Raw genomic sequence first — 26,983 nt, 5'->3', positions numbered from 1 at the left:
TGTTGGAAAGATGAATATATCTTTAAATTGGGTCACTTATGTAGTAGAAATGTGAAATTTTTTTAGAAACTGGTGGCTTCTAGCCCGAGAAAAGTCAGAAAATGTGTTTTTGGCTCACGTGGATGAAAGACACCAAATCCCAGAATGCACTTGCTTCGCTGCTTTAGTGTCTACTCCCAAGCCACGCCTACCGTATATAGACAGACAGACAGTGAGACAGTCAACTCAACTTTAGTGTGTTTTATTGTCATTTCAACCATATACACGAAACAGCGTTTCACCGTGGCTCAAGTGGTTACACAATTAAAATATATAAAAATGACATTATATAAAAACGACTTACGAAACAGGCTACATTTAGTGCACACACATTATATGCTCCGTAAAGTTCAGCTAACACATAGCTACTAGCATTAGCGCTTGGTGGGCTGTATCACCGAGTATAAACACAGCCGTAAATTTGCGTGGAATGTAGAATGGTCAGCATTTAACAGTCACAAACTCCACCAGCAGTTAGCAGTTAGTTGGATACAAGCACCCCATTTCTGCACCAGGCAGTCCGTGTTAACACAGCCCACCTCCACTAGCTAGTCTTACCCGGCGACAGAGCAGCTGGCCTGGTAGCTGGATAGTCCGATACAGCAATGTTTCCACAACGACAAAAACACAGCAGTCTCTGAACTTGCATTGGGAGTTTCGTTGAAGTTGGATGTAGTCCAGTTTGTTGTCTAATGAGCGGACACTTGCAAGCAGGATTTATGGAACAGGTGGCCGGCTAGCGTTAGCTTTCCACCGGCAAACTCGTTCAACGTTCCCCGCTGATAATGTCCCTTTACCGGCCAGAGGCATTGAGCAACACCGCTGGTCTCCATAGCAGGCGGGCGATGCTGTGTCAAGTATTCCGTCTGTAATAAAGTGTCCTGCATATTCTCCGATCTGTACCAATGTACAGTATCCCGGTGGTACACGTGTGCGGTAGTTTGAATGCACATAATTGTTGTTCTAAAATTTCCTTCGGGATGAATAAATCTATCTAAAGTTTTCTGTTGAGAAGCCACTAAGCGAGGATTCAAGATGGCTGACACTCGTTTTGGTTCGTGAATCTTCGGAGAAAGACAACAGTCCAACCCCCTATGGGCGGGTTGAAAATATGCAGAAGTACCTCCTACTACTGGCTGTAATCCATTGCCTCTGGGCAAAAAATCTTCCGATGATCGGAAGATTTTTTTGCCCAGACCCACAATACAGAGATCTCTCGTCTCAGGGGGACATGAGGGAGGGAAGCACAGTCATTCAAAAATACTATGTTTCTAAACGATTAAAAAGCTTAAAGCCCATGTTGCAGGTTAACCACCACTGTTGATTAATGGGCACATAAAGCACTCAACATATGTATATCATTGTTAAAAATGTCTCCAAATAGTGTTAAAGGCCATTTTGATATTATTGGGTTTTTTAACACAATTCGGTGATGACGTCACGTTGGGGAGACGTGCCTCAGCCTAGTACTAGAACTATGGTGAGTGACTGGGATGAGGAAGAGGTGTTTTTACTGTCAGTAAATAGCACCGAGTGAAAGTCAAGGTTTTCTTTGTGACGGTGATCATGTCGTTAGTTCAGATAAGTACTGGTAATCTAGCTAGATCTAGAAATAGAAGGCATCATGCTAGCTATGGGCTAACTTGCCAGTCAGTCCCACCTGTGAAATCTCCCGACGTAAACACATTTTCGATTAGATATCTCACGTTTTGATGGTAGCCTACTAGCTCCAGTAACAACATATTTGCCTAGTGTTTATTTATTACTTGGACAGGGATGCTGTTTGGCTTTTCACAAGTTTAGACAGCTAGCTAACGCTACGGCGACATTTTGCTAACGTTAGCACAACAGCGTTAGCCTAGACTGCTAGGTAAATATTACGACTGCCTCCGGAGTTTCCTATATCTGCGTCCACGTTGTTTTGTACCATAATTGTATGAAATGAAATGTTAAGCTTCACTCCTACGAGATGGGTGGATTTTTGTTACGTTACACACAAAGCTAACTGGCTATAGTTAGCCTGTGCATATGCTAGCGGAATTAGCTAACGTTGCGTAGCCAGCCAGCAGCTTCGGCAGTAGTTTCGGCGAGCTAACCACGACAGCTAACACATCCACAAGCGTCTCTATTTCAAACATCACTGCAGGTTGACTGCTTTTAGCAGCAGAGGTTGATTGTGGGTGACAATACTGTTGTGGTTAGCTCACATAAACTACTGCCGATTGCCGAAGTTGCTGGCTGGTTACGCAATGTTAGCTAATTCCGCTAGCATACATACAGGCTAACTATAGCCAGTTAGCTTTGTATGTAACAAAAACGCACCCATCTCGTAGGAGCAAAGCTTAACATTTCATTCAATAAAATTATGGTACAAAAGGAGCACTAACGCAACATGTCTTATGTTGACAACGTGGATGCAGATATAGGAAACTCCGAAGGCAGTCGTAATATTTACCTAGCTAGCATTCTAGGCTAACGCTGTTGCGCTAACGTTAGCAAACATCGCCGTAGCTAGCTGTCTAAACTTGTGAAAAGCCGCAACAGCATCCCCGTCCAAGCTGTGTTTCACTTTCCCTCCAATATTATTATACACATAATAAAGACACATGGACTCGGTCGAGACCAAAATATGGGGTGCCGAATGTAAAAGTTCGGTTACAATTTTTTAGCTGATGAATTTTCAACATTTAGCTCACTTTCCTCACATTTAGCGCATTTTCCTCACATTTGAGACAGAAATTATATATATATATATTATATCTAAATGTTAAATCTAAATATTATATCTAAATCTAAATGTTAAATATATATCTAAATGTTAAATGTTAAATCTAAATGTTATATCTAAATCTAAATATTAAATTTATATCTAAATGTTAAATGTTAAATCTAAATATTATATCTAAATCTAAATCTTAAATATATATCTAAATATTATATCTAAATCTAAATCTTAAATATATATCTAAATGTTAAATGTTAAATCTTATATCTAAATCTAAATCTTAAATATATATCTAAATGTTAAATGTTAAATCTAAATGTTATATCTAAATGTGTCGCCAAGTGTAAAGCTAAATATTTAGAAAATATTCAAATCCCCAAGGAAACCAAGCCCACTGCAGTGGCTTCAAATCGCGCTGCACCGCAAGTTTCAGTCAACACCAGCTCTAAATACTGACTACAGTGGAGCTGTTCGACTAATGTTACTGGATTAAAACACATTTCGGTCAGTATTTTGTATTATTGACTTATATCACAGAAATGTCTTAATATTTGTGTGTACTATAATGCCGTTGTTTTGTTTGACTCATATCTCCTTGTGTGTTTAACGTTAGTTTGACTCATCCTTCACAAGCAATCTAGCTAGCTCACACACTGCAGCCGACATGTCATCTGAACAGGCCTCGCAGCACTGTAACTAGCTAAGTTAGCTAGGTTTCGCAATGCGAGACTGAACAGCAGTAGGCCTGTCACACTATAGCCACATGTAAGTAGTTTTCAATACTTTGGTGACATTACCGTATTTTATTAACCTGAATTATGTTGCTATATTAGCTTGCGAAGGAGCTATCCGTTGCTAACACTAATTTATCTTAAAAAGCAGAAACGTTAGCTAACTACTGCCAAGATATGATTTCACTAGAGACCAGAGAGGTGTTGTAAGACTCATCAAGTGTTGTCATGTGTTTACACTGTCTTACAATGAAACCATATCTTGGCAGTAACATTAGTTAGCTACTGCTTTTTGACATAAATTAGCTAGCTAACGTTAGCGTTAGCAACGGATAGCTACTTTGCAAGCCAATAAAGTATAGCCTTGGCAAACAGAATTAAGGTTAATAAAACACGATAACTATGTAACCAGTATTACAAACTTCTTACAAGTGGCTGGATTGTGACATTTTAGTTTTGTTCAGATGAATATGTTGGATGCATAGCTGGACTTTATCCATGCTGGGCTAATGTTAGATTGCTTGGGAAGGATGACGTTAGTCACACACGGAGATATGTAATTCAAACAACGGTATTGTGATTAACACAACTATTAAGGCATGTCTGTAATATACCGGTCGGTCAATAATATAAAATACTGTAGATCAGTGCTTTCCAACCCTTCTGGTCTGAGGTTCCCCCACAACCCTGTCATATAAACTCACATTCCCTGCCCTATCAATTCCCAATGTGTTCACACTATTTATCATATTAAAGTGAATATTCTTACATTTTCATGCAATTGAACTGTAAACATTTAGGTTGGTTTGGTCAGAAATTCTACTAACTAGACCTTTTACTTGAAGTGTGGTTAATGTTTCAAAAGTCATCCATTACTTTTAGCTAATCATTTCAACTGTTAGCTAAGTCAGTAGGCCACTTTTAGCTATTTTTTTCTACCATTGATTACTTCGCTATATGTTTTAACATATGTGTTGAGCTGTTTTAGCTGATATATTGTTTTAAATCAATCATAATTCAATTATTATTTTGATTAATTAAGCTGCTCCACAATCTTTCCAAGTACCCACTGGCTACAGCAGAGATACCCCTTGCTGGGGCATCATGGCAGGTGTTGTGTCAAAGACTGTTTCCCTGTAGATGTGTTTCCTGCTACTTGCAATCTAATTGGAGACAAACAGCCAATCAGAATTGACCTTTTGTGCAGCGCGATTTGAAGCAAGCCCCCAGGAAGAGCGCCGAATCTAAAAGCCACCATGGGCTTAGCGGATAACGGTGGTACTGTACCCCATGGTCCAGAAAGACTTTTCACATAGACTTTGCATGGCGAAAGAAACGTCTATAATTTGTTTCTGGGTATATCAACTTACCAGCCCGAACACTGAAAGGGTCCTTGTTTAAAACGTTACGTTTTTAACATTTTTAAAATTCACTAGAAGCGACTCCAGAATTATTAAATATGGCATGATGAACGCGCATAGTGGACGCGAGCAGAGCTGCCGGACTGCTTCCCGCCCGCTCACATGACTGTTCTCCCTAGCTCATGTAGCTAGCTGTAATAATGGATATAGCTAATGGTTGTAATTCACCATGTGTTCTATGAATACGTCCATGGTATTATCTTATGAAGTCATGATACATCCCAGGGATGTATGTAGCTGCTGTAAAGCCTGTTAGCTACGTGGATGTAACGTCATTAGCGTTTCTCAAACTGGCGGGCTATCGGCTAGCTAGCTAGTTGCTAACATCAGGGGTAGCTAGCATGGCTGTATTAAGATCTGTACATAGCTAGCTATATGCCTACATAACGTTACTACAGACATAGTGATTACATCGCCTTGGTTCTCTCTTATGATACATCCGAGGGCTGTATGCTGTAAAGCTTGTAACGTGGATGAGAGTTGAAGCCATGGATGACCACTGTTCACGAAACTGCAGGTTAACAGCTAGCTAGCGCTAGTTAGTAGGTAGCTAGCTAGTAGCACAACATAATTATTAAATCTCCTTGGTTGTCTAGCTAAATAAATCTATCGTTTATTTAGCTAAGCATGTAAACGATAGAGAACAACGAAAACAGTGTTTAACATTAGTGAATATTTTAAACCAGGGGTTCTCAATAGGTGAGGCGCGCCTCCCCTGGGGGGCGCCAAAGAGCCACAGGGGAGGCGCGACACGTGAAGAAAAAATAACTGTATGCAGCTCTATTGATATCTGTAATTGTGCGTGCGTGTATTAGCTTTAAAGTGCATCGTTTCCTTGTCCCAAGTCAACAGAAGTCAGCATTAAGGGAGGAGACAGGACCCAGCAAAAAAATATGAGGAAAGGAAATATGATCCTGAGTTAAAGTTAGGTTTCACCTGGTCGGGGTCCGAGGCTGCTCCTCTGCTGCAGTGTGACAGAGACTGGGAGAGATGCCGATCACGCGTTACGGTTGTCTGTGGAGAGCGAGTTCCCCCAGATCTCCACTAAGGCTATGAAAGTCCTAATCCCCTTCACCTCCACCTACTTGTGTGAGTGTGGGTTTTCCGCACTGACCCTGATTAAAAACAAATACAGATCAAGGCTGCAGGTGGAGGACGACTTGCGTTTATTTCTCTCTGCAGTACAGCCCCGCATCCAACACCTCTGCGCATCAAAAGCGTGGCCTCATTGTTTCCACTGACAGACGCGGCATCAGCTGATTTTGCCGGGGCTTCAGCCCCGAATGTATTTTGAAAAGTTGACTGACAAGTATGAAACCGGACGTCGCTTAGTGTCCACTCTCGCTGTAAAAAGCAGGGCAGGTTCAGGTTTATGGATGCGCTCTGCTGTCGACATGCTGCGGTAGATGTGTCCCGTTTGAGCTCCGTGTATTTCTGCCGTAGTTTTGGTTTTCCACCTCCGATGTAGAGTAACGTACAGCCACTTCCCTAAACTTTATCTCATTCAGAGACCAGAGACCCAAACGGGGCTCTGAGTCTGTCAGGAGGTCTGAGATCTACCGTATCAGCAGAGCAATCACGTAATGCACAGCAGGCTATGGTGCAGGTGGATTATTTTCAGAAATATAGTGACTGTATTCTTGTAATAGCCTATTATAACTTTATTTTTCTCTTCGTCTTTGTCTTCAAATACAATATTAAAAAATATTTACATTTTATCAGTTGTTATTGAAACTTATCATTGTCTGGGACACAAAAGATGGCATGTACTGCAGAGGCATGTGTGGGTTAGGGCAGGTGGACGGGATTTTGGGGAAGGGGGGGCTCGGCTGTCCTTAACTACTCTAAGGGGAGGCTCACATTCACCCAATTTGAAAACCCCTGTTTTAGACAATGAAAACGGCGAGTTCATGAGTTCGCCACTTGTAAGAGACACGACAGAGAAGCTCATGAACGTGCATGTTGCTACCGGTTGCTACGACAACGCAAACAAATTGTTGCTAGTGCGCATGCCCATCGTGAGCCAACCAGCGTTATGGGCCAACAATGCGGAAGAGCCGAGCTCCATGTTTGCTTTATGCGCTTTTGAGCACTCTCATTGGAACGTACGGAGCTTCCCGCCGAACACTGTATCCAGTTCTCTTAATACATCCATGATTTGAAGCCACTGCAGTGGGCGTGGTTTCCTTGGGGATTTGAATATTTTCTAAATATTTAGCTTTACACTTGGCGACACATTTAGATATAACATTTAGATTTAACATTTAACATTTAGATATATATTTAAGATTTAGATTTAGATATAATATTTAGATATATATTTAAGATTTAGATTTAACATTTAACATTTAGATATATATTTAAGATTTAGATTTAGATATAATATTTAGATATATATTTAAGATTTAGATATAATATTTAAATTTAACATTTAACATTTAGATATAAATTTAACATTTAGATTTAGATATAACATTTAGATATAAATTTAACATTTAGATTTAGATATAACATTTAGATTTAACATTTAGATTTAGATTTAACATTTAGATTTAGATATATTTAGATTTAACATTTAACATTTAGATATAATATATATATATATATAATTTCTGTCTCAAATGTGAGGAAAATGCGCTAAATGTGAGGAAAGTGAGCTAAATGTTGAAAATTCATCAGCTAAAAAATTGTAACCGAACTTTTACATTCGGCACCCCATACCAAAAGCTATATTTTGCAACACCAGTGGCACAGACCGAGACCATAAACAGTGAACAGAGACGGGGCTTTCGTCTGTCGTTTCCCAAACGTGAAGTAATGCAATACATTGTGGGGGGAAAGAGAATCATTGCAAACCGCTGTAAAATAGTACTACTTTTTCGTATTTTATTCCATTTTGTGATATCCATTGTATTTGATGTTGTTGGGTAACAGTTTAAATGTTTATTACCAACAAGCAATTCATTCAATTCAACCCTGCAACATGGGCTTTAACGCTAAATCGGTGAAGTATCCCTTTAAGTGCACCATAAACCTTGTGGAATTCGCTGCAATTATAAGTCAAATACTAAAAATTTACATATGCAGGAAAATACACAATAAAGGCATTCTCCTTTCACATTTAGTAAATCTCTGCAAAGATAGATATTTAGAGATTTTATCCTTTACATGATCTAATGCAAAAGCAGATTCGGAATGAGTCATTGTGACACAATGCTGTTTCCAAATCAGCTTTAACAGTGTAAAAGCTCTGCATATCCGGATCTCATCAAGTTCACTGTGTGTGACTGTACTGATATGAAGCAGCAACATGCAATATAACATACTCTTAATGCCAATCTTTACTCTGAGCTGAAATTGTATTGACCCTGTAATCACAATTTAATTCAACATCAGTAAGTCTGAATCTGACTGATTGCCTGCTTTCTTTCTTGCTTTCTTTATTGCTTTCTTTCTTACTTACTTTCTTTCTCTCTTGTATAGGCAGGTAACAACAGCTGTAACACTGCTTTTCTTCTTACTAGATGCAAGAAACTTTTTCTGGGCAGACACTCAACTTTTAATCAGTTTCACAGAGCACAGATTCTCAGAGTTCTGATCCTTAGCCAACTCCTGCGCTCTCAGAAATCTCAGGAGACAGAAAGGAGCCAGGACATGCTGCACCTAATCAGCAAAATCAATCTCTTTAATTGATGGCAGCAGATAAATGATGATCAGCAAAGGATTTATCTGTGACCTTGTGGCCTGCCATTCAATTTCTCACTGTCCCGGCCAGGTTATTAGACTCTAGGGGTGAGTCTGATTCTTTTTCAGCACCTTTTCGGCAACTAAAATGTTATTCACTTCCATTTATCGGGGTGGCGGCAGAAATCTCACATACCTCAAAAGGCAAATTAAACTATTTACATGGCAAAATACCACTAGAAATAAGTGCATACATTTGCTTTTGATTACAATTTTGGTGAAATGACCCTTTGACATTGTTGCCCATGGTTAAAAATAGTAGCTAGACTGGTTGCCAGTGTCTTTTGTGAAATGCCATTCATAGAGGCGCTAAGATGAAATGCGAACCCCAAGTTGACAAATGGGTTTGGACATTTATTTTCATACTTTTTAGGTATGTTTACTTATTTTTTGATCAGATAATTCTTGACTTAGATCAGAAGTTAGTGCTTGTTTCATGTACAGTATTTCCTTAAAATGTATGTTCTTTAATTTGTATGCTGTTTTAGTAATTATATCATTAGACTATCTAGATAGATATAAACACAAAAGCTGTGAGAGATGGCTCTCTTTATTACAGATTTATGAAAGGAAAGATATTAAAAGACAATCTACCATCTTGCCACTTGCTCCTGTTCATTTTGAACAAATTAGTTACTGGCTGCAGCCCAATCATTTAATATTCTTTATTGCCCAGAGCCCTCTGGACACCTCTGGTACATCTAAATTATGTGTTTACCTCCAAATGTGTGTAATAGATGTCAAGTATAGAAAGTGGTGACAAAAGGGTCACATACACAAATGATGTTTAATTCCAAGAAAACGACGATGTGCCCGATGTGGTAAGTGACTCAGAGATGACCAGAAAGCCGGATATTTAGCAGCAGGGAGGGTTTAAGTTCAGTTCAAACCCACAAATCAGTGCTTTAGAAAATGGTTTCTCTGAACTGGTGTGTCATCTGACGCTGATTATTGGGCAACAGACTCTAACCTGGCACTTACTCAGATGTTATTTCAATCTCTGACTGACAAACACAGACACACAGTGAGAAAAGCACTAGCTGCAGATCTGTTCCCATGGTAACATGGACCAATAGATCTCAGCTATTGACTGAGGATGAAGATCTTTGTAGACCTATTTAAGAAAACACACACACACACACACACACACACACACACAGGCTAGGCATCAGCCTCCAAAACATCCTTTTTTGTTATAAATGGAGATGGAGAATACAAAAAAAGGTTTTCTCTCTAAGAGACCTGAAACAGCTGAATGCTTGAGAAACCAGGTAAGAGAAAGAAAGTCAAATCTCCCCAAGCCATGCTATGGAAAAGCTCGCTTTGGCACAGCAGTATGATATAAAAGAGGATATGTTGTGTGTGAGTGGGTGATTTGCTTAGATTTAACTGGGGAGGCTGGACAGATAAACTGTCTTTTTCCAAATAATTTGGCAATCTTCTCCATATTCTGTATTTCTGCTTTTATTCTCAAATCTGTGTTTAACAAGGGGGTATGCATTTAATACATGTGTGCTTATCATAGGGGCACAGTCTTTCCTTATTACCCTCAAATAACACCCTGAATAGTGTTGGCATGTGTTATTACGATTAGCCAGTATTTCATTGTTTTCCAATTTGAGAGTTAATGAGAAAGTTTGTTGAGGTGGTACTGAGGGAGTCTTCTTCTGACTTTCTAACTCTCATTGTAAGTTAGCCAGTCAATCACTTATATAATTATCAAAATATAAAATAGCAGCAAGCCAACAAAGCAGCCAGTAAACAGTTCAACAATTTAATCAGAGCTGTGAATTGAATCAAAAACAGAAAAGGACCATGTGTTCTGCTTTCACCCGAAATTACTCAATTTAGGAAAATGAGAGTGATAAGTTTCTTATTTTATAAAGTGTTGAGTACCCTGGGTGTTTGTACATGCGGTGTTTAGGCAGGATAGATTGTGTGGCACCAAATTATGTTTGCCTAAGAAGGTATTATTTGTTGTCCATAAAATGTAAAAGAAATGTAATGTTGATAAGTGTGCTTAAAAAGAAAGCTTATATCCTATTTTGTTCTTTTCTTTTCAGTTTGGGTGGGGGTTGACATTGTTTTTTTGTATTTGTGGATTACTTGTATTTTGTTGCAGCTATGATACATACAGACTTGTAATATTTTTGTGTTGTTTTGGTTTTATTGGATCATTATAATTGAGAAAAGCTAATAGATATATTTTTTTAACTTCTGCAGCACCATGTCTAACACTGAAAACCTTTCACAGTTGTCTGTGAAATGTGGCATGAGTGAAACACTGTCATTATTCCTGGAAAGAGACAAGACATTTGACATTTAAGTTTTTCAAATGTCATCCTCAGTGCTGCCAGCACCAACAATAAAATTCCATTTAGCTCCAATGTGAGTTGGCATGAGAAGTCTGAGATGCCAACATCTCCAAACCTCTGCAAATAAAACTAAAAACTAAATCTAAACGTGCAAACTATCTACATTGCTAGTTACCAATAGCCTATGGTTAAATGAAAATGTATATGTGTATAAAATAATGTGGGTGAATAAATCCTTTAATAGCCTTGCATCTCTGAGCAACTCTACACCTGGCTTAATTGGATTCCAAATGAATCTTGGATGCATTTACATCTCCATTTTGTGTATGTCTACTCTTGTAAAGGGTGCTTTATTACTTTGGGTGTATACTTATGTCAGTTGTATATAGGCCTACTTGACTATCGATGTTAAATTGATTTCAAGAACGTGTCAAAAATATAATCAATGCAAACTTGACTATGTGCAGTCATGGCCTCCAAAGTTTAACCAACGCAAAATGAAACGCAAATGACAAACAGTGACACCACGAGGTTGGTTGTGGTTGAGGTTATGCAGCCAGAAAGCTCAGTTGAGCACCTTCCAGTGCTTCAAAAAACATTAAATATATTCCTTTAATGATATCTCTCAGGGAATCAAATACTACAAAAATAAAAATCAAAAGAGGGATGTCAAAAGAGGGATCAAAAGATAAACTGCATTTTGTAGTCAATATTATATAAACATTATTACAAACCCCTGTCTATTTACTGAAGTACAAGAATGTCCTGTCCTCTGTACTCAAAGCAATATGATTGAAATATGTAAACGTCATTGCTGCTATTTTTATGTTTTCCTCGGATGGCTGTGGAGACATGGAGATCATAAATTATGAATTTGTGCCACTATGAAACGTCCCCTATGGATGGTGTTCGAGAGTGACGACCTCGGGCCTCAAAGCTTCATGAATGAATTAAAAGTTCCCTCCTTAATGCAAAGAAACGCGCTGTGGTCCACTGTGTGCTCCGGCTGCGTGTTTGGGGACGTGACTTCGGTTAGGGCCTGTGTGCTACTACACTGATTATTTAAATACAACATAGACATATATAAAGCGCAGTCAGAACATCAATCCCCTCAGAGAAGACGCGTCAAAAAAGATAGCCATATGGCCTAGAACACTGTTGTTTCATCACGTAGGCTATACATCAACAGAGGTGAAATCTTCCACACACTGATCTTCTCCTAAACTGGCAAATCAAGAACTGCATAAGGCTAATAATATGGTAAATTAAGCGAGCTTGAGACTGGAATGGGAGTCTGAACACCCAGCGCCACTCAGGCTGCCGGACTTGTGGTGTTTAAATGGTTTATTTGTATGATTACAAGGAATAAAGGAACAATCTTACAGGTTGGATAATAAACACAGCATCAGTGGCTTACCGTCAGCGGCCAAGGAGCTCTGCAGCATCAGCATCAGCACCGCGCCGATGGTCACAAACCACCGGGCCAGCATCCCAAACACCGCTCGCGTCCTCTTCCCCTTACTTGGCGAACAGGCGGCTACCATCCCCGCATTCAGGATCCATGCCCTCGGAGAGGAAGAGTGGAGGTCTCCTTTATTTTTTACCCCTCCAATCTCGGGGTCACTGCTGCCGCTCTCGGAGAGGAGCACATGTTTTGGAGCCATTGGTCAATCAATTAATCCTGAATGGAAAACAAACGGCGCTGCTGTGGCGAAAGGCATCCGATAAACCTGCCCCTGGTGCGGACAAGGAGGGCTCCGCTCTCCATGAGCCTGCTGGAGGCTGTGGAGATTAATAAAGGAAACAAAGAGATTTTTCTTTTTCGTTTGCGCGTCTCACTGTGTCTGTGTGTACGCGCGCCGTGTGTGAGGTCTGTTGTCCCTACTGCGACCGCAAAAAGCGCTGTCCAAATCTCTGCTGGCAGCTGCATCAATACGAAGATACAATACCGGAAAACAGCCTATGCTGTCTTCAAAGTAAAAGCGTTCAATTTCTCTGGAAGTGCATTTGGCATAGGGGCACTTATTGCTAACTTCATAGTTAAGTCTGTTCTGTTCAGTAGCCTAGGTTATATCAGCTTAACAGTTGTAGGCTATAGTTCCGTAGTTCTGGGAAGTTTTTAGTCTTAGAAGATCGTGATTAGGATTATATGGTTTTGAAGACACATTTCTTAAAATTACAAACTTGGGGCATGGAGTTTGAAAGAGGTGGGAGTTTTCCAGGCAGGTATGCTCAAGCACAAAAAAACGCTATAAAGCTGCTGCCTGCATCAAGGGAAAGTTATCTATCTAGCTATCTGATTATTTGTTGTTAAAGACCCATGGTTCCTACTCAGATGTTTTATAATGTTAATGAGCACGATATTATCAGTTTACCTGCCTACACATCCTGCCAATGTGTTCATCTTCATTTATAAACTAAAGCATAGGCCTAATATCCAGATTTGCTTGTAAAATGCAATGGCATATTGTCGTCCGATCGTATAATAATAATTGTTGGCATGTTTTTATAAATCATGTTTTAATGTTAAATATACACTGAATCCTTATTGTATCTGTGGATGGCTACCTTAGTGACTACCTTACCTATAGGCCACTTAACGTATCATTAATGGGGGGTTTTCACTAATAGGCTGATTTATGTTTGCTAATAATATGTTGGATTCATGTTAAGACGTTTACATTTTTGAAAAAACGTATTCATAATAATAAAAATTTGGAACCCCCCCTGCAGTAACTCTGAGGACCCCCTATAGGGGTCCCGGACCCCCTGTTGAAGATCTCTGGGCTAGAGCACTAACTTTGCACTGAAGAAATGTTTGTAGCCTACCTTAACTTAAAAAAAATTTCAGTGGCATTGCTTCTTTTTTTTTGGCTGACTTAGTGGCTCTTTATCCTATGTTTTTACTCAATGTTAGTAAAAAGGCAATATGCCTAATTCGTTTGTGGCAAGATAAAACAAACTGTATGGGTAAACTGCCTAACTTCCTATCTTGTTTCTGCTAGCTTTGGCTAGCTTGACGCAGCTTCTAGTAGGTAGAAATAGACTGCGTGTTTGGTGTAATTATGGTTAAAATGACAGCAACAGACTGGTCATAACGTCCGACTAATTACTCCACGTCTTACGGAGATGAGAGAAGATACAACTACAGCCTGCCATTAAGCACGATGCATCATTAAAGGACCAAAAATCAAGACAGTGACGCCACCACTGCTTTGCTGTAAGATGTTTTGGCAGATGTGAGTTCAGCAGGAAGCAGGCGGCCCCTGGTGGGAGCTGAGGACACAATACTGCCTGTCACAGAAGTAGGAAGGCAGCTACAACTGGGAAATACACTCATCAGTAGACCTGTTCCCATTGAGTCCAATTTACTGTTAAAGAAATAATGGTGAAATCATTATTTTGCCACTCAAACCCCCTAGGGCCCTAACCCTGTAACCACTGATAATGTCATCATCAAAATGCATTAGCCTAACTGGTTTCACTTTACAATACGGTACACAAAAATGTGAGTAGTTACTAAGGAATGAGTGAAGAATTAATCATTCGCTAATGAGTCATTCCTGAATAACTGTGATTCAAGGACTCAAAATAGTGCCCTACATAACTAGAGAACTAGTCTCGCATTGCCAGACCTATGTCCACAATGCTAGTGATGGGACAACGACTCTTTTACGCGAGTCGGGGGTGTTGGTGATTGCACGTTTACTTCCCCTGCCAGGAACCAAGCCACTGCTTGATTACATTAGACTCGAGCGGTTGCAATTACATTCGGTCTCGACTAGCAACATTCACTTCTAACATTTAACTTAACATAACTACCAAGATAACATTACGTGTATTTGTATGTGATATAATACTTTCCCCTTGGTAATGTAGCCTATGAATTTCCATGAACACAAGTCTAAAATGCATGAGACATAAAGGCTTCTGCTATCGGCTGATAACTCAAAATTTCCGAGACCCTAGACACCCGTTTGATTACATAGACTCATGCATTAGGCACAGTTACGGTCTCGTTCAGTAGCCTGGTGCGCGGTCTCCTCGTGACAGCCTACCTACCGTATAACAAACATTTAACTTAACATAACTACCAAGATAACTTGGTCTTGTTCAGTAGCCTGGTGCACGGTCTCCTCGTGACAGCCTACCTACCATGTAGCAACATTCACTTCTCTAACATTTAACTTAACATAACTACCAAGATAACATGACGTGTATTTGTATGTGATGTACTTCTCCATCGATAATGTGTGAATTGCCATGAACACAATCATCTAAGTTGCACCAGAAACAAGGCTTGGTTAATAACTCAAACTTGCCGAGAACTCAAATTTGGCGAGAACCAAGACATCGTCTCGTTCAGTAGCCTAGTGTGCGATCTAGGTAACCCATTTCCTGATTGATTCTACCACCACTCCAGTGGAGGCGCTAATTAGCTACATTACTACACACACAGTAGCAGAAGAATACCAGCTACACACAACGGCACAAATGCATGTATTAAGAGAACAGGAGTGAGTCGGTTCATTGACGTATGGCACTCAATTCCCAGTTCAGTGACACGAGTCGGGTTAATTAACCGGCTCTTCGGTCAGTTCGTCAACACTACACAGTGCTGTGGAGTAAGGTCTGGCTACACCAAACATACATTCTGGGATAGGAGAAAAAAAACTGAAAAAAGAAATCACTAACATTCATCACTAGCAATCCTCTCTAATCGGTCCCAATACGTCATAGTTAGATAGTAAATGCCGTGAACAAATTCTTCATAATTCTTTACAATCATTCACTGACGGAATCAAGCAGGCCTGACTTACTGCACAATCCAAATTTTCGTCAAAACTCGCCATTATCAGCATGTTGCTTGGTAGCTCAAAGTTTGTTGTTGTTTCCCGACTTTTAAAACGGCAACACAGAAAGCGGAAGGTGAGGGGCAAAGCCTGACATCTGGCTGGTGAGCCACACGCCGAATGTCAGGCTTTATCTTGGAAATGTACTTCCGTTGATCCACACCACTAGAGAACAGACTGGGATTATTGTATTGTACTGTATTAATAAATCATGAGCAAAGAAGCCGGATGCATAAAAACAGCTACTTCACAGACGACACGTTGCTTGTGGCAGAGGTTTCATACCATCACCGACTACAAGTGACGACTATATGCCAGGATCCTCCTAGAAGATTTCAGCTCAGCTATTAAAACAATCATTCCACAGTAGCTGGTGGAAAAGCTGAAGCTGTAGGACACTGGCACCTGCAATTGGGTCTTTAACTTTTTGACGCAGCAGACTTTCAGGATGGGTAGCAGTATATCAAGAATCATCACTTTGAGCACTGGCTCACCCCAAGGCTGCGTCCTGAGTCCTCTGCTGTTCAGTCTGCTCACCCATTTTCATTTCATTTTTCGTTTATTATACAGGAAAAATGTAAAAGTAACAATAAGTTACAATATAAACGGCCCTGACTGGTTTGCAGCAGGTTCCTGTTCTGCAGAAACATAAAACATTGAACATAGTTACGGCACGAGGACAGAAACATTTGTAGAGGACATTAGCATGGGCTAGACAGATGCAAACACATAAAACAACAGTACAAATAGTGCAAACAAGACTTGGACAATACATGAACAATCAATGTGTGCAAGCGTAACTGTTGAGAAGGAACAGTTTGCATGCCTTTTTGAAATATGTGATGGATGGTCGTGTTCTGATGTGATGAGGAATGTCATTCCAAATTTTGGTGTATGAATGAAAAAAGGATTTCTGACCATAGTTGTTTTAGTATGGGGGTGACTGGAATGTATGCCTGTGAAACTGACCAAGTAATGCGTACTGGTCTCATATTGTGTGTCGGGAGAAGTGCAGCAAGTGTTGGCGAAGTGCTATTTTGAATCTGAAAATAAAATGCAATATCGTGGCTGTTTATGTAGTTCTGGTAAGTCAGAGCGTTTGAGCGTGTGAGTGCAATGCAATGGTGAGACCACTTTGGGAGATTACTGTGGATCTTGAGAGCACAATTGTATAGTCGTATACGTCGGCATACAGGATGGCGGTGGAGCTGCTTACAGAGTGGATGCCGGTCTCATAACCTCACCCTCAACATGGACAAGACGAAGAAGATGGTAGTTGATTTCAGGAGGGCTGGGAAACACCATCATACACCGTTTCACATTGACGGTGCTGCTGTGGAGAGGGTTAGCAGCGTGAAGTACTTGGGAGTTCACCTAGCGGCAGCCTGACCTTAACGAACAACATCACAGCAGTCATCAAAAGAGCACAGCACTCTACCCCCTCCGGAGACTCAGAAAACCAGGTCTCCCCACTGTTCTCTCTACCCCCTTCTACAGGGGCATCATTGAAAGCATACTGACCTATGGCATCACTTCCTGGTTCAGGAGCTGCAAGGCCTACGAACAAAGACAGCTTAACAGGATAGTGAAGACAGGCAGCAGGATCATGGGTGCCCCCGTCCCTTTCCCATGGCCGTGGGAACTAGGGGTTCGGAGGGTGCTGCAGCACCCCCTAAGCGAAAGGACAAACTACTACAACCATAATTAAAAAAAAAAAAACACATTTATTTTAAATAAATTGATTATTAATATAAACCTAATCCCTTTCATTACAAATTAAATGCAATACATTTTAAAATTTGGTAAGTAGATGAACACATAATTTGATTAGAATGAATCTGACAATTTTGCCAAGAGCGAGGCGCGCCTCTGACACTCATTCATGAGTGAAGATAGTTGTAGAAACTTTCTCGGCTGATCAACAGTAGGCTACAAAAGTTAGCAAGCCATGGCACAAAAGCGCATTTGGGATTTCTTCAAAAATCAACCACAGGCTAAAAAGCTTAAAAGACCAGAGGCAGAAAACTCAGCAACTGTAACCGAAAGAAGTAGCAGCAGCACCTCTACACCTGTCACTCCCAGAGCAACCCTGCTAGCAACAGACGACGAGGGAGCTAATCTTGTAAGCCAAGCTAGCAGCACCAGGGCAGCCGCAGACTGGCTTGCTTCACTTTGATTTGATTTAATATAATTCAGTGATGTATTTTATACCCTTGTGTTTTGTGGCTCCATTTTTGAGCTTATAGTAGGCATATTCTGTACCATTGTCGTAGCTTTGTGCCTATATCCTGCGTTACCCGTGCCTAGTTTGTTCCGTCTTGGATTTTGGACTTTAGTTTTATTACCGAAGCTTTAGTACTGTTTTGACACCACAAAGTGCCTTTGTTTTAATAAATAGAGATATTTTGTCTTCATCTTGACGGTATGGGTATGAAAGAAATTTTACTTGGTTGAATAGCGATAACGGTCTATTATTTTCCGGTGTTTCGGGATCAGTAGCCTATGGCAGGCTAATTATTGTCTTGGATAGGCTATTTATAATGAATTGATTCTCTATACAGTTCAATAAATTGTGATGGATGCAGTTTGGTGTGTGGTGGTTGACTTTGGCTGAAAACCTCACTCTGGAAAATTTGTCACCACCCCAATTCAAAATATGGCAGCTCTGCCCTTTCCTGTTGAAGATTTTCCAGAAGCGCAGCATCTGCAGGGCCATCTCCTTCATTAAGGACCCTTACCACCCCTCCCACTACATCTTCTCACTCCTGCCATCTGGGAAGAGGTACAAGAGCATCAGCTGTAGGACCAGTAGAACGCTAAATAGCTTCTTCCCCCAAGCAATAAAGATGGTCAACTGACTGTGTCCCCTCCCCTTACACACACACACACACACACACACACACACACACACACACACACACCACATCCATTGGCGGGGATTGCTATGGACAAAATACACACGGCGATACACTGGTAATAGCAAATTATGTTTAACGATGTATCCAGCTAATTTAAACCGCTCACGTTACTGTATAGTATAGTTAACTCCAACTGTCATTAACTAGATGTTATGAAAAGATGGATTTGTTTGCCAAACTTGTGGTAGTCGACTTACGTAATCATTTACGTCCTGCTGGCTGCCACCACGTTCATTATTAATGTTGGACTCTAGCTCAAAGACTTGAGACTTGACTTGGACTCCTAGCTCAGAGTCTTGTGAGCATCTCTGCTAACCACACAAACAAAAAGATATAGCAGCGAGTGGCAACATGTTGCATGTTTCCGTACAGGTATGCACATTCTCCAGTCAAGGTTGTTTTTATAGATCACAACTTTTGTGTGGGAAGTGATGTACGCCTTTTTCAGGAGACCCTGAACAGAATCTGAAGGATATTCTCTGCCTCTGACAACCCTGGATGGCATGTCCCAGACATGCTCGATTGGGTTGATGTCAGGAAGCCAGTCCATCACAGCGATACCTGCGTAAGGAAGGTCATGCACGAGCTGTGAGCTGTGTGGGGACAGTCATTATCTTACATTAAGATGAAGTCATCACCAACACACCTACAAATGGTCTGACAAGGCCATGCTGTACAGTGTTCTGCAGAGAGAATATTACCTGCCCATGGACTACAGACGGAAAATAGCAATTGTGCTAAAACCTGGTACAATGCATCTATCCTTGTTTTTATACAAGGTTAATGTTTAATTGTGCACTGTCCCTGAATTCATAAAATTACATTACATAACATAGGGCCTGTGACCACTCGTCTCCTACCATCGTCATAGAGTTCATATCCAACAGTCTGGTTGGAAAAGTGAACTTCGGTAGCACGGTGGGAGTAAGTTCTGTGATTTCAACGAGACAAGGTGATAAGATATCGGCCTTGTGTAGGCATTGTCATATGTAGACAACCTTTACTTTATCTCCTGCTGTACTGCCCAGTCTCCTGGTAATGTCTCCATAGTTGGCTGAACACACTTGGAGACACATCAAACTGACGAGCTACCGCCCAAACCCCTTTACTCTGCAGTTGAACTGTTGACAACCTGTCTGGTCCAAATGCCGTCTGACACCGCCAACGACCATCAGGAGACATCCAGCAATCACCATACAGAAAAAAAATCTAACTTTTATGCTATACCAGGTATGCCATTCTAAAAGTATTTTGAGTAGTGTATTACTGTATTTCACACAATTATCACTTCATAGTTCATGTCTTTGGATACACTTAAAAATAAACATTGAAAGGTCACCTTTATTGCAGCCACACACTAAAAGTAATACCTGTACATGACATGTATATCAATAAAGACAACAGCGACTGAAGCAAAAGATCTTTTTTAATTCAAAGTGAATCTTAACATAGTACACCATCAATTCATAATTTGACACTCACCAATAAGAGTCACCAAGAAGGAACCCGCTTTTTGTGAAAAGGTACATAAGGCTTCATCACATTGAAACTCACTGAGAACTAGAGGGGGGGGGAAAGAAAACGACCGCAAACTGGTAAGACACACATTACATCCAAATAATCATTTCCCCAGTCCTCATATTGTTGTATATTGCACAGTGCAGTTGCTACATGTCAAAACTAGTGTAGCATATAAGAATACAATAAAATCAAAAAATAAAAAATCATAAAGCCACACAGATCTACACACATATTTAGAACAGTAACAGTTTCGATTTAGCAATTATGTCTACATATTTGTGTCTAACTACAATTGTCAAACCGATAATTAGATAGTTGTGGTACAAAATCTACCTAAAACATTTCTTAGGAATCTGATTTGCACAATTTATTTCTCAGCCCAGTACCCAAATGAGATGTTCAGACCCATGTTTGTGGAGTTGGTGGTTTTGTCATGTTTGGGCCCAAAATGTCCCCTAATGTTGTAGTATTTAAACAGTTCTAAGGCCTGCGTTGTTACCTAAGGCTGCTGGGCTCTGTGTGCTTGTTGAGCTTTAGATCTGGGACTGTGTGACCCTCTGCTGACTTTGATGATGCAACTGTCAGATGCATGGTGGCGGGATTATCTATCATAAGCAATCAACCCAAAGTGGTGGGGGATTATAGTGTGGGACATCACTGAGGTGGGACATGTGTTCATCTCATCACAGGTGCTGACAGAAATAATAAAGCCATGTGGGAATCACCGAGAGGCTGTACACCACAGGGTTAAAAGAAAAAACAGAACATTTTCCTTGAAGTAAAGTACAGATTACTGTGCTATGACACACACATATAATTATAATTCTAGGCTGTACTGCAAGTGCATCCTCTCATTTGTCTACGCATCGTCAACACAGTAGCGTATTAGACGAGCACACAAAATACACCCATTGCTTAAGCAACATAGCAAAACCATTACAATGTAATACATTAAGTAGAGTAGCACCATGACAAAATATATTTGCTCAGTTTCTTGTCATAACGAACTTTTGTTTTTACAAGATCATCCCGTGTTATATCATAACACTTTATCTGGTTATATCCCAAAACGCTTTGTATTTTAATAAAACCAACCATCTCGGTTCAACGTTATAGGATCTTGTAAAAATGAGAGAAGTTTATGTTATAACAAGAAACTGAGCAGTTTTTTTTGTTATGGTGGCAACAATACACTGACGTAGATGGAGATGAGACAACTTTGGACCTAAACTTTGAGTTTGATTGATGGATAAAGCATTTTGAAAGAACCCCTGACTAAAACACATGGTGATATCAACCTATGGTATTAGCTGCATATAAGAACTATCAACATCCCAACACAAGATAAGAGAAAACGCTGTGCAGCCATTAGAAATGCAACAAATAACTCATTTGCAAACCAAAAACAGATGTCTCGAGTTCCACAAATACATTCATGGTGTGATAATGTTTGATAAAGCTTTGCATTTCTGTATATTCAGGCCCTAGGTTTTTTTTTTCAGTACTGAACGGTGTTCTTGGTGAGCGCAATGAAACATTCCCTGACTTGTACTTTCTTAGGATTCTGTAAAAAAGAGATTGTTTCCAGACCTTATCTTTGTCAAACAAACAACTTTGGGGTTTAGTGATGTGAAAATACGAGCTGATCCCCTTAGAAGGATCTAGTCTACAAATTTCTGACTGCTTTGATATCAATGCAAGATGTCATCTGTCAGCCACTTGTTTGAAGAAAGGCACTAGTTGTACAGTATGCAGAGTTGCAAATACAGTCCAAAAACGGAAATAAAAGCCATATCGTCAGAAGAAAACGAGAAAAACTCTTAATACAACCACAAACCGGTTAGAATCAAACAGTGAACCCAGCCTACGTTTGGAATACTGATGCTAAATGCACACGCACACAAAAAAACACACACCAAAAAGCAACAGAATAAAAAAAAAAAGGAAAACTCATAACTTCCATTACAGCAGTTTACAATCACTTCAAAACAACAAAGCCAATATACAGAGGCACTAGCGTATAGGAATAGCATTCAATATACTATATATTAAAAAAAAAAAACACTTCTAATGTATCTAGTCATCAGAACTACAATACAAAAGAGAGAATGCAGGCTAGAATGAGATTATTCCTCTAAATTCACAGCTACGAAGTGGCAGATAATCGGTACATAGCAGCTTATTATCTATACATTCCAAATACAATTTGCCAAATACAGCTCAGAAAAATAAAACCTCAACCTCATCCTGATTTTTAAAATAGAGATCTCACAATATATTCCAATGATGATAACTGCAACAGTATGCTGGAGGTGAAAGGAGAAATAGTATTGACCATGCTTCAGAAATGATTGATGAACAGTCTTTGGTGCTGATTACAGGAAAATACCAGCTGATATGACAGGTAAAGACGCAGCTCTACTACACACTGGAAATCAAAAACACAAAACAAAAAAAATAATAATCAAGGCTATGCATCCACCCTGAAGGAATGTATCAAAACTGACAACAGGCTTCAATACATGGACAATTACCGATACACCGTTAACACTCAATAGCCCAGCAATGATACTGTAAGTAGATAGGTTATTTCAAAACACTGAGAAGCATTTAAAAGTAAAAACATGAAACAATCTTTTTTTGTCTATGCCACTCCCAAAAATTAAAACATAAATGCATCAATACAAGTCTAGCCTAAATGCTAAATAATAAAAACACAGCAACCCAGAGGCTATCTAGATTGTATTGCAGTTACAGTAAACAGTGACAATACTGTTGTGAATTAAGTACTATAGTGAATAGAAATCGATTATCAAAATATCAAATCACTCTTTATGTACATAAAAAGCTCATTCAGTCAAAGCCCTAAATGTGCAGCCTCTAGCTAAAGTAAATACATACTCTGAGTTAGAAAGCAAACTGAAGTCCAACATTTGCTAATATTAAAAACTTAACCACAAGCATTATTTATCCAATAAGCCCATCATATTCAGAGTCTAAAGGTTAAGTGCTGCAAGCCCATTTAAATTTCCAACCTATAATCTCCTGAAGTAACGTCATAGACTCTGGTTTTAAGGCACTAGGCAATGGCAGCAGTGAAGTCTGCCTCAAACAAAGACAGGAGCGTTCAATCCAGGTTAATAAAGACTGGGATGGCTTAACAAACAGATCTGACCAGTTAGCACATGCTACAAGGTAACAAAGATAAAGGGTAGGGGAGGCTGAGCGCATTGACAGCAACAACAAATGATTTCCCATCTCCAATTAGATCATACTCTCTGAAACAACTCTCTCAAACAACAGGAGGTAATGTGCAAGGAACACATTCTTAATTAAAAATATCCTTATCATCATACTTTGTGAATTCATTGCCTCCTGTGACACTATCTCATAAAGCTATGCAGATTTTATCAATCATTGTTTCCTCCGTTGACTGACATGATTTCTCAGGAGGTCTTTTCAGAGCTGAAGTTGCTCTGACAATCAAACACAACTTGACTTTTGACGATAACCTCCAGATTACAGAGGCTGTGAATTTCTTTATCCTCGAAACACCATAAAACATTATCTTCAGCATTGTTAATTTTGTTTTTCTTTCTCAATCCCCTATGATACATTGTTATCCATTCTCCTCGTTAACCATATTTTCCTCTTCCTCATCATGACAAGTGTCCGTTTTGTGCTCTGCTGCTAGCTCTTCCTGTCCAGGTTGCAGCCCCAGTCCATTTCCCGTTGCCCTTCCTCACCAGAAGGTACTGTTGCGGCCCTGTTCTGGTCCTCAGATATACGAGAACTGGGGGTGGTGGCTGAGCTTGGTGGGGCTCAGAGGGAAGCCTGTGTAGGCAGCCGGGGAGGCCATGTAAGGGTGAGGAGGAGGGAAGGGCGGCTTGTACTGGTGGGGGTGGTGGGCGTAGCCGGGCTGGTGATGCGGATGGATGGTCGGGGAAGGGAGGAGCCTGTGTGGTTGGGGAGCGGGGTGTCCAGGGTGGTGGGTGCTGATGCCCAGGGTCACCTGGTGAACTATAGCGCCACCTTGGGGGTGGGAGAGACTGTAGCTGTGCTGGAGGAGAGGGGGTGGAGGAGGGCGAGAGGGCAGGATGGGGTGGGGGTGATGAGCGGCAGTGAGGGGGGCGCTGGGAGGGTAGGACAGCAGGGTGTGTGTGGGCAGGCCTTGGGTATGTGTGTGAGGGGCGGCCGAAGTGTGGGTGGGACTGCCGTGCGACAGGTGTGTGAAGGTGTGTGTGTGGACAGTGGGGGGGATGTAGGCGTGCGGTCGCAGCGGCCCATAGTTGCCGTTCCACTCTTTGTTGCTGTGGTTTGAACCGTACGGCTGCACCTGAGAAAGAGAATAGACAAGCTCAATGAGAATCTGTTAAACATCCAGGCTCTATACAGTCTGTTAAAGGAATAGTTTGACATTTTGGGAAATGCTCATTCGCTTTCTTGCTGCGAGTTAGATGAGAGAGTTGATATCACTCGTCTATCTGTTCAGTATGAAGCTGGCGCAAGCAGCTGGCTAGCTTAGCACAAAGACAGGGCAGACAGGAAGAAAGAGCTAACCTGACTAATTTACACAAAAGTGTAAAAACAACACGTTGTAGTTTTATGGAGTATATGTGCTGGACTACGTCATTGCCGGGAACAGAAACTTCTTGGAGTTTTCCTGGCACATCACAGTTTGTAAAACCACAACTTGTTGTTTAAACACTGGTTTTTATTCAGATATGTGTCTAAGCCAATACAAGTGAGATTTAAAAGGTGCAGCAGATAGGTGGATTTTGTCACCTCTGGACAGAGCCGTTTTCCCCTTAACTGACTACTGGCTCTAGATTCATATTTAGTACAGTGGTATCAACAGTGTTTCCTATATGTTGATTTTGTAGTGACAGCCCGACATGGCAAAATTTCTGCCGCCACGATATCAGAAATAGGGCAGACGCACAATGTAGTCGCGGTTGCCTTTTAAATTATCCTGCCGACATGCACATGTTGGCTGCCACTCACATTGCAATTTAACAAGTAGAACTATTCAGAGGTTATTGGGCCCGTCCAGTTAAACTCCACATAATGTTGTGTTGATGTAGGTTATTGTCAAAACATTCGATTTCTTCCGAGGTGACTATTAAACGAACAGTTCCACCAAAAAACGTCACCGCGGTCGGTTAGTTCTAATTGGGGAGGGGGTTGTTCGGACAGACCTGCCCCCACTGCTAAAAAACACTGATCAATCTTCTCATCTCACTCTTGGCAGGAAAGCGATTAAGCGAATATCCCAAAATTATGAACCATTCCTTTCCAGTTGAAATTACATTACATTTTTCATATAAGCAGAAAAGATAAACCACACAAGTCCACGACATATCAAGGCATTTTAATCAAGCCCTTGACGTGAGACTAGAATATTGATGATTGTATCAGACCAGGTATAAAATTACCCAAATGTACTGCGGCTCTGACAAACAATGCCCTAGAGCTCTGCTGCAAAGCACACACAATCCCATTAATATTCACCAATAGATTTCAAAGTGTTCAGCTCCTTCATAATCCCCCATATATAATAAAGTCAAAGGAAAAGAACTCAACTGACCTGTCCATAGCCCAGAGGGTGCTGGTGCTGCTGCTGCCCAGTCACTTTTTGCTGCCGGGACAGGAGGGGGGCGGATGGGAGGAGGGGGAAGGAGGAGGGAGTGCTCTGATGTCCTACGAAGCTGCAGCGGCCTTTGGAACGGGACCAGGACTCTGAGACTGGAGCAGAGAGAAGACATAAGTGAGTCAGGCAAGGACATATATACTGCAAAAAGAAATGGCAAGTTTAGTCCACATGGCCTGCAAGACTAAAGACAGTGAAGAAGACCAAAAACTACAAAGACTTCAAACAACAAACAAGCATGCACACCAGAGAGAAAATAGATTCAGATACTTTTGTTCACTGTGTTCTTTCAAGCCATACATACCAGATTGGAACTTAAGTCCTGCTTTTGTATGTGCAAATCATTATTGACTACTTAAAATATCTCATCTTACTGAGGAATAAAGGCTGCATACATACAAATAACTGATCACATTTACTAATATAGACATTAACATTGTATTTGCATTAACTGAAGCTGAAAGTGGAGTTGCTTTAATAAAGTCAATGTGTAGCACTTCATATTGCAAAATGAATTATAAATAGGACAGAATCCTTTAATGTGTGCAGAGTAGCTTTGCCAGGCAGACAAAGGCTAAACAAACAGGCTAAAGAGCAGCATGTAATGTGACTGGTCCTAGCTGGTCCCAAAGGTCTTAGCACACTACCAAAAACAAAATATTGGTAGAAACTTGAGAAATGCAAATATGAATTTCTTTAAAAAAAAAAAAGAATACTAGAATGTAGCAAATTGTTCTCCTGAGTGCTGACAATGTAGTGGCACCAATCTACAGCTAGATTACACATTTCTGATGGGTCTGTGCAATACACAGTAAAAAGATTTTCACAAACTAAATTTGCTTTTAAAGCAAAAAAAAGTCAAACCTGAAAGGACAACCAGTGTTTCCTCTATGTTGATTTGACCGTGGCGGCCCCTCACGGCAACATTTCTGCCCCCCACGGTATCAGAAATAGGACTGCATTGTTAGAGTGCATGTCAGAGAATAGCGCGGACACACGAGGATAACTAGCCAGTTGAGATTGTGTGTGTACGTCCTTGAGAACTGTAAGTCGTATAACTTATGTT

General features: G+C 40.5%; 2 protein-coding genes across 3 annotated transcripts in view; both read right to left on the bottom strand.

Moving 5' to 3' along the window:
* Window positions 1-12,899, bottom strand: part of LOC118495442 (UPF0606 protein KIAA1549L-like) — a 96,907-nt gene extending 84,008 nt beyond the window's left edge. Inside the window, exon 1 of the mRNA XM_036003205.1 lies at window positions 12,393-12,899. Coding sequence (XP_035859098.1) covers window positions 12,393-12,639 — 247 coding nt within the window. The 5' untranslated portion in view covers window positions 12,640-12,899. The remainder of the gene's footprint in view (window positions 1-12,392) is intronic.
* A 7,255-nt stretch (window positions 12,900-20,154) lies between these two features.
* The window catches only part of LOC116057591 (homeodomain-interacting protein kinase 3-like), a 56,193-nt gene continuing 49,364 nt past the window's right edge, over window positions 20,155-26,983 (bottom strand). For both annotated transcript variants that reach the window (XM_031310130.2, XM_036002699.1), the window contains exons 17-18: window positions 25,855-26,012; window positions 20,155-24,603 (exon numbers count right to left, since the gene is read on the bottom strand). In XM_031310130.2, the coding sequence (XP_031165990.2) occupies window positions 24,046-24,603; window positions 25,855-26,012 (716 nt within the window). In that variant the 3' untranslated portion in view covers window positions 20,155-24,045. The remainder of the gene's footprint in view (window positions 24,604-25,854; window positions 26,013-26,983) is intronic.

This window comes from Sander lucioperca, chromosome 7 (genome assembly GCF_008315115.2).
Source record: "Sander lucioperca isolate FBNREF2018 chromosome 7, SLUC_FBN_1.2, whole genome shotgun sequence".
NCBI classification, from domain to species: Eukaryota; Metazoa; Chordata; class Actinopteri; order Perciformes; family Percidae; genus Sander; species Sander lucioperca.
Note: the sequence above shows the minus strand (reverse complement) of the source record. Positions and strands in the feature narration are given on the sequence as shown.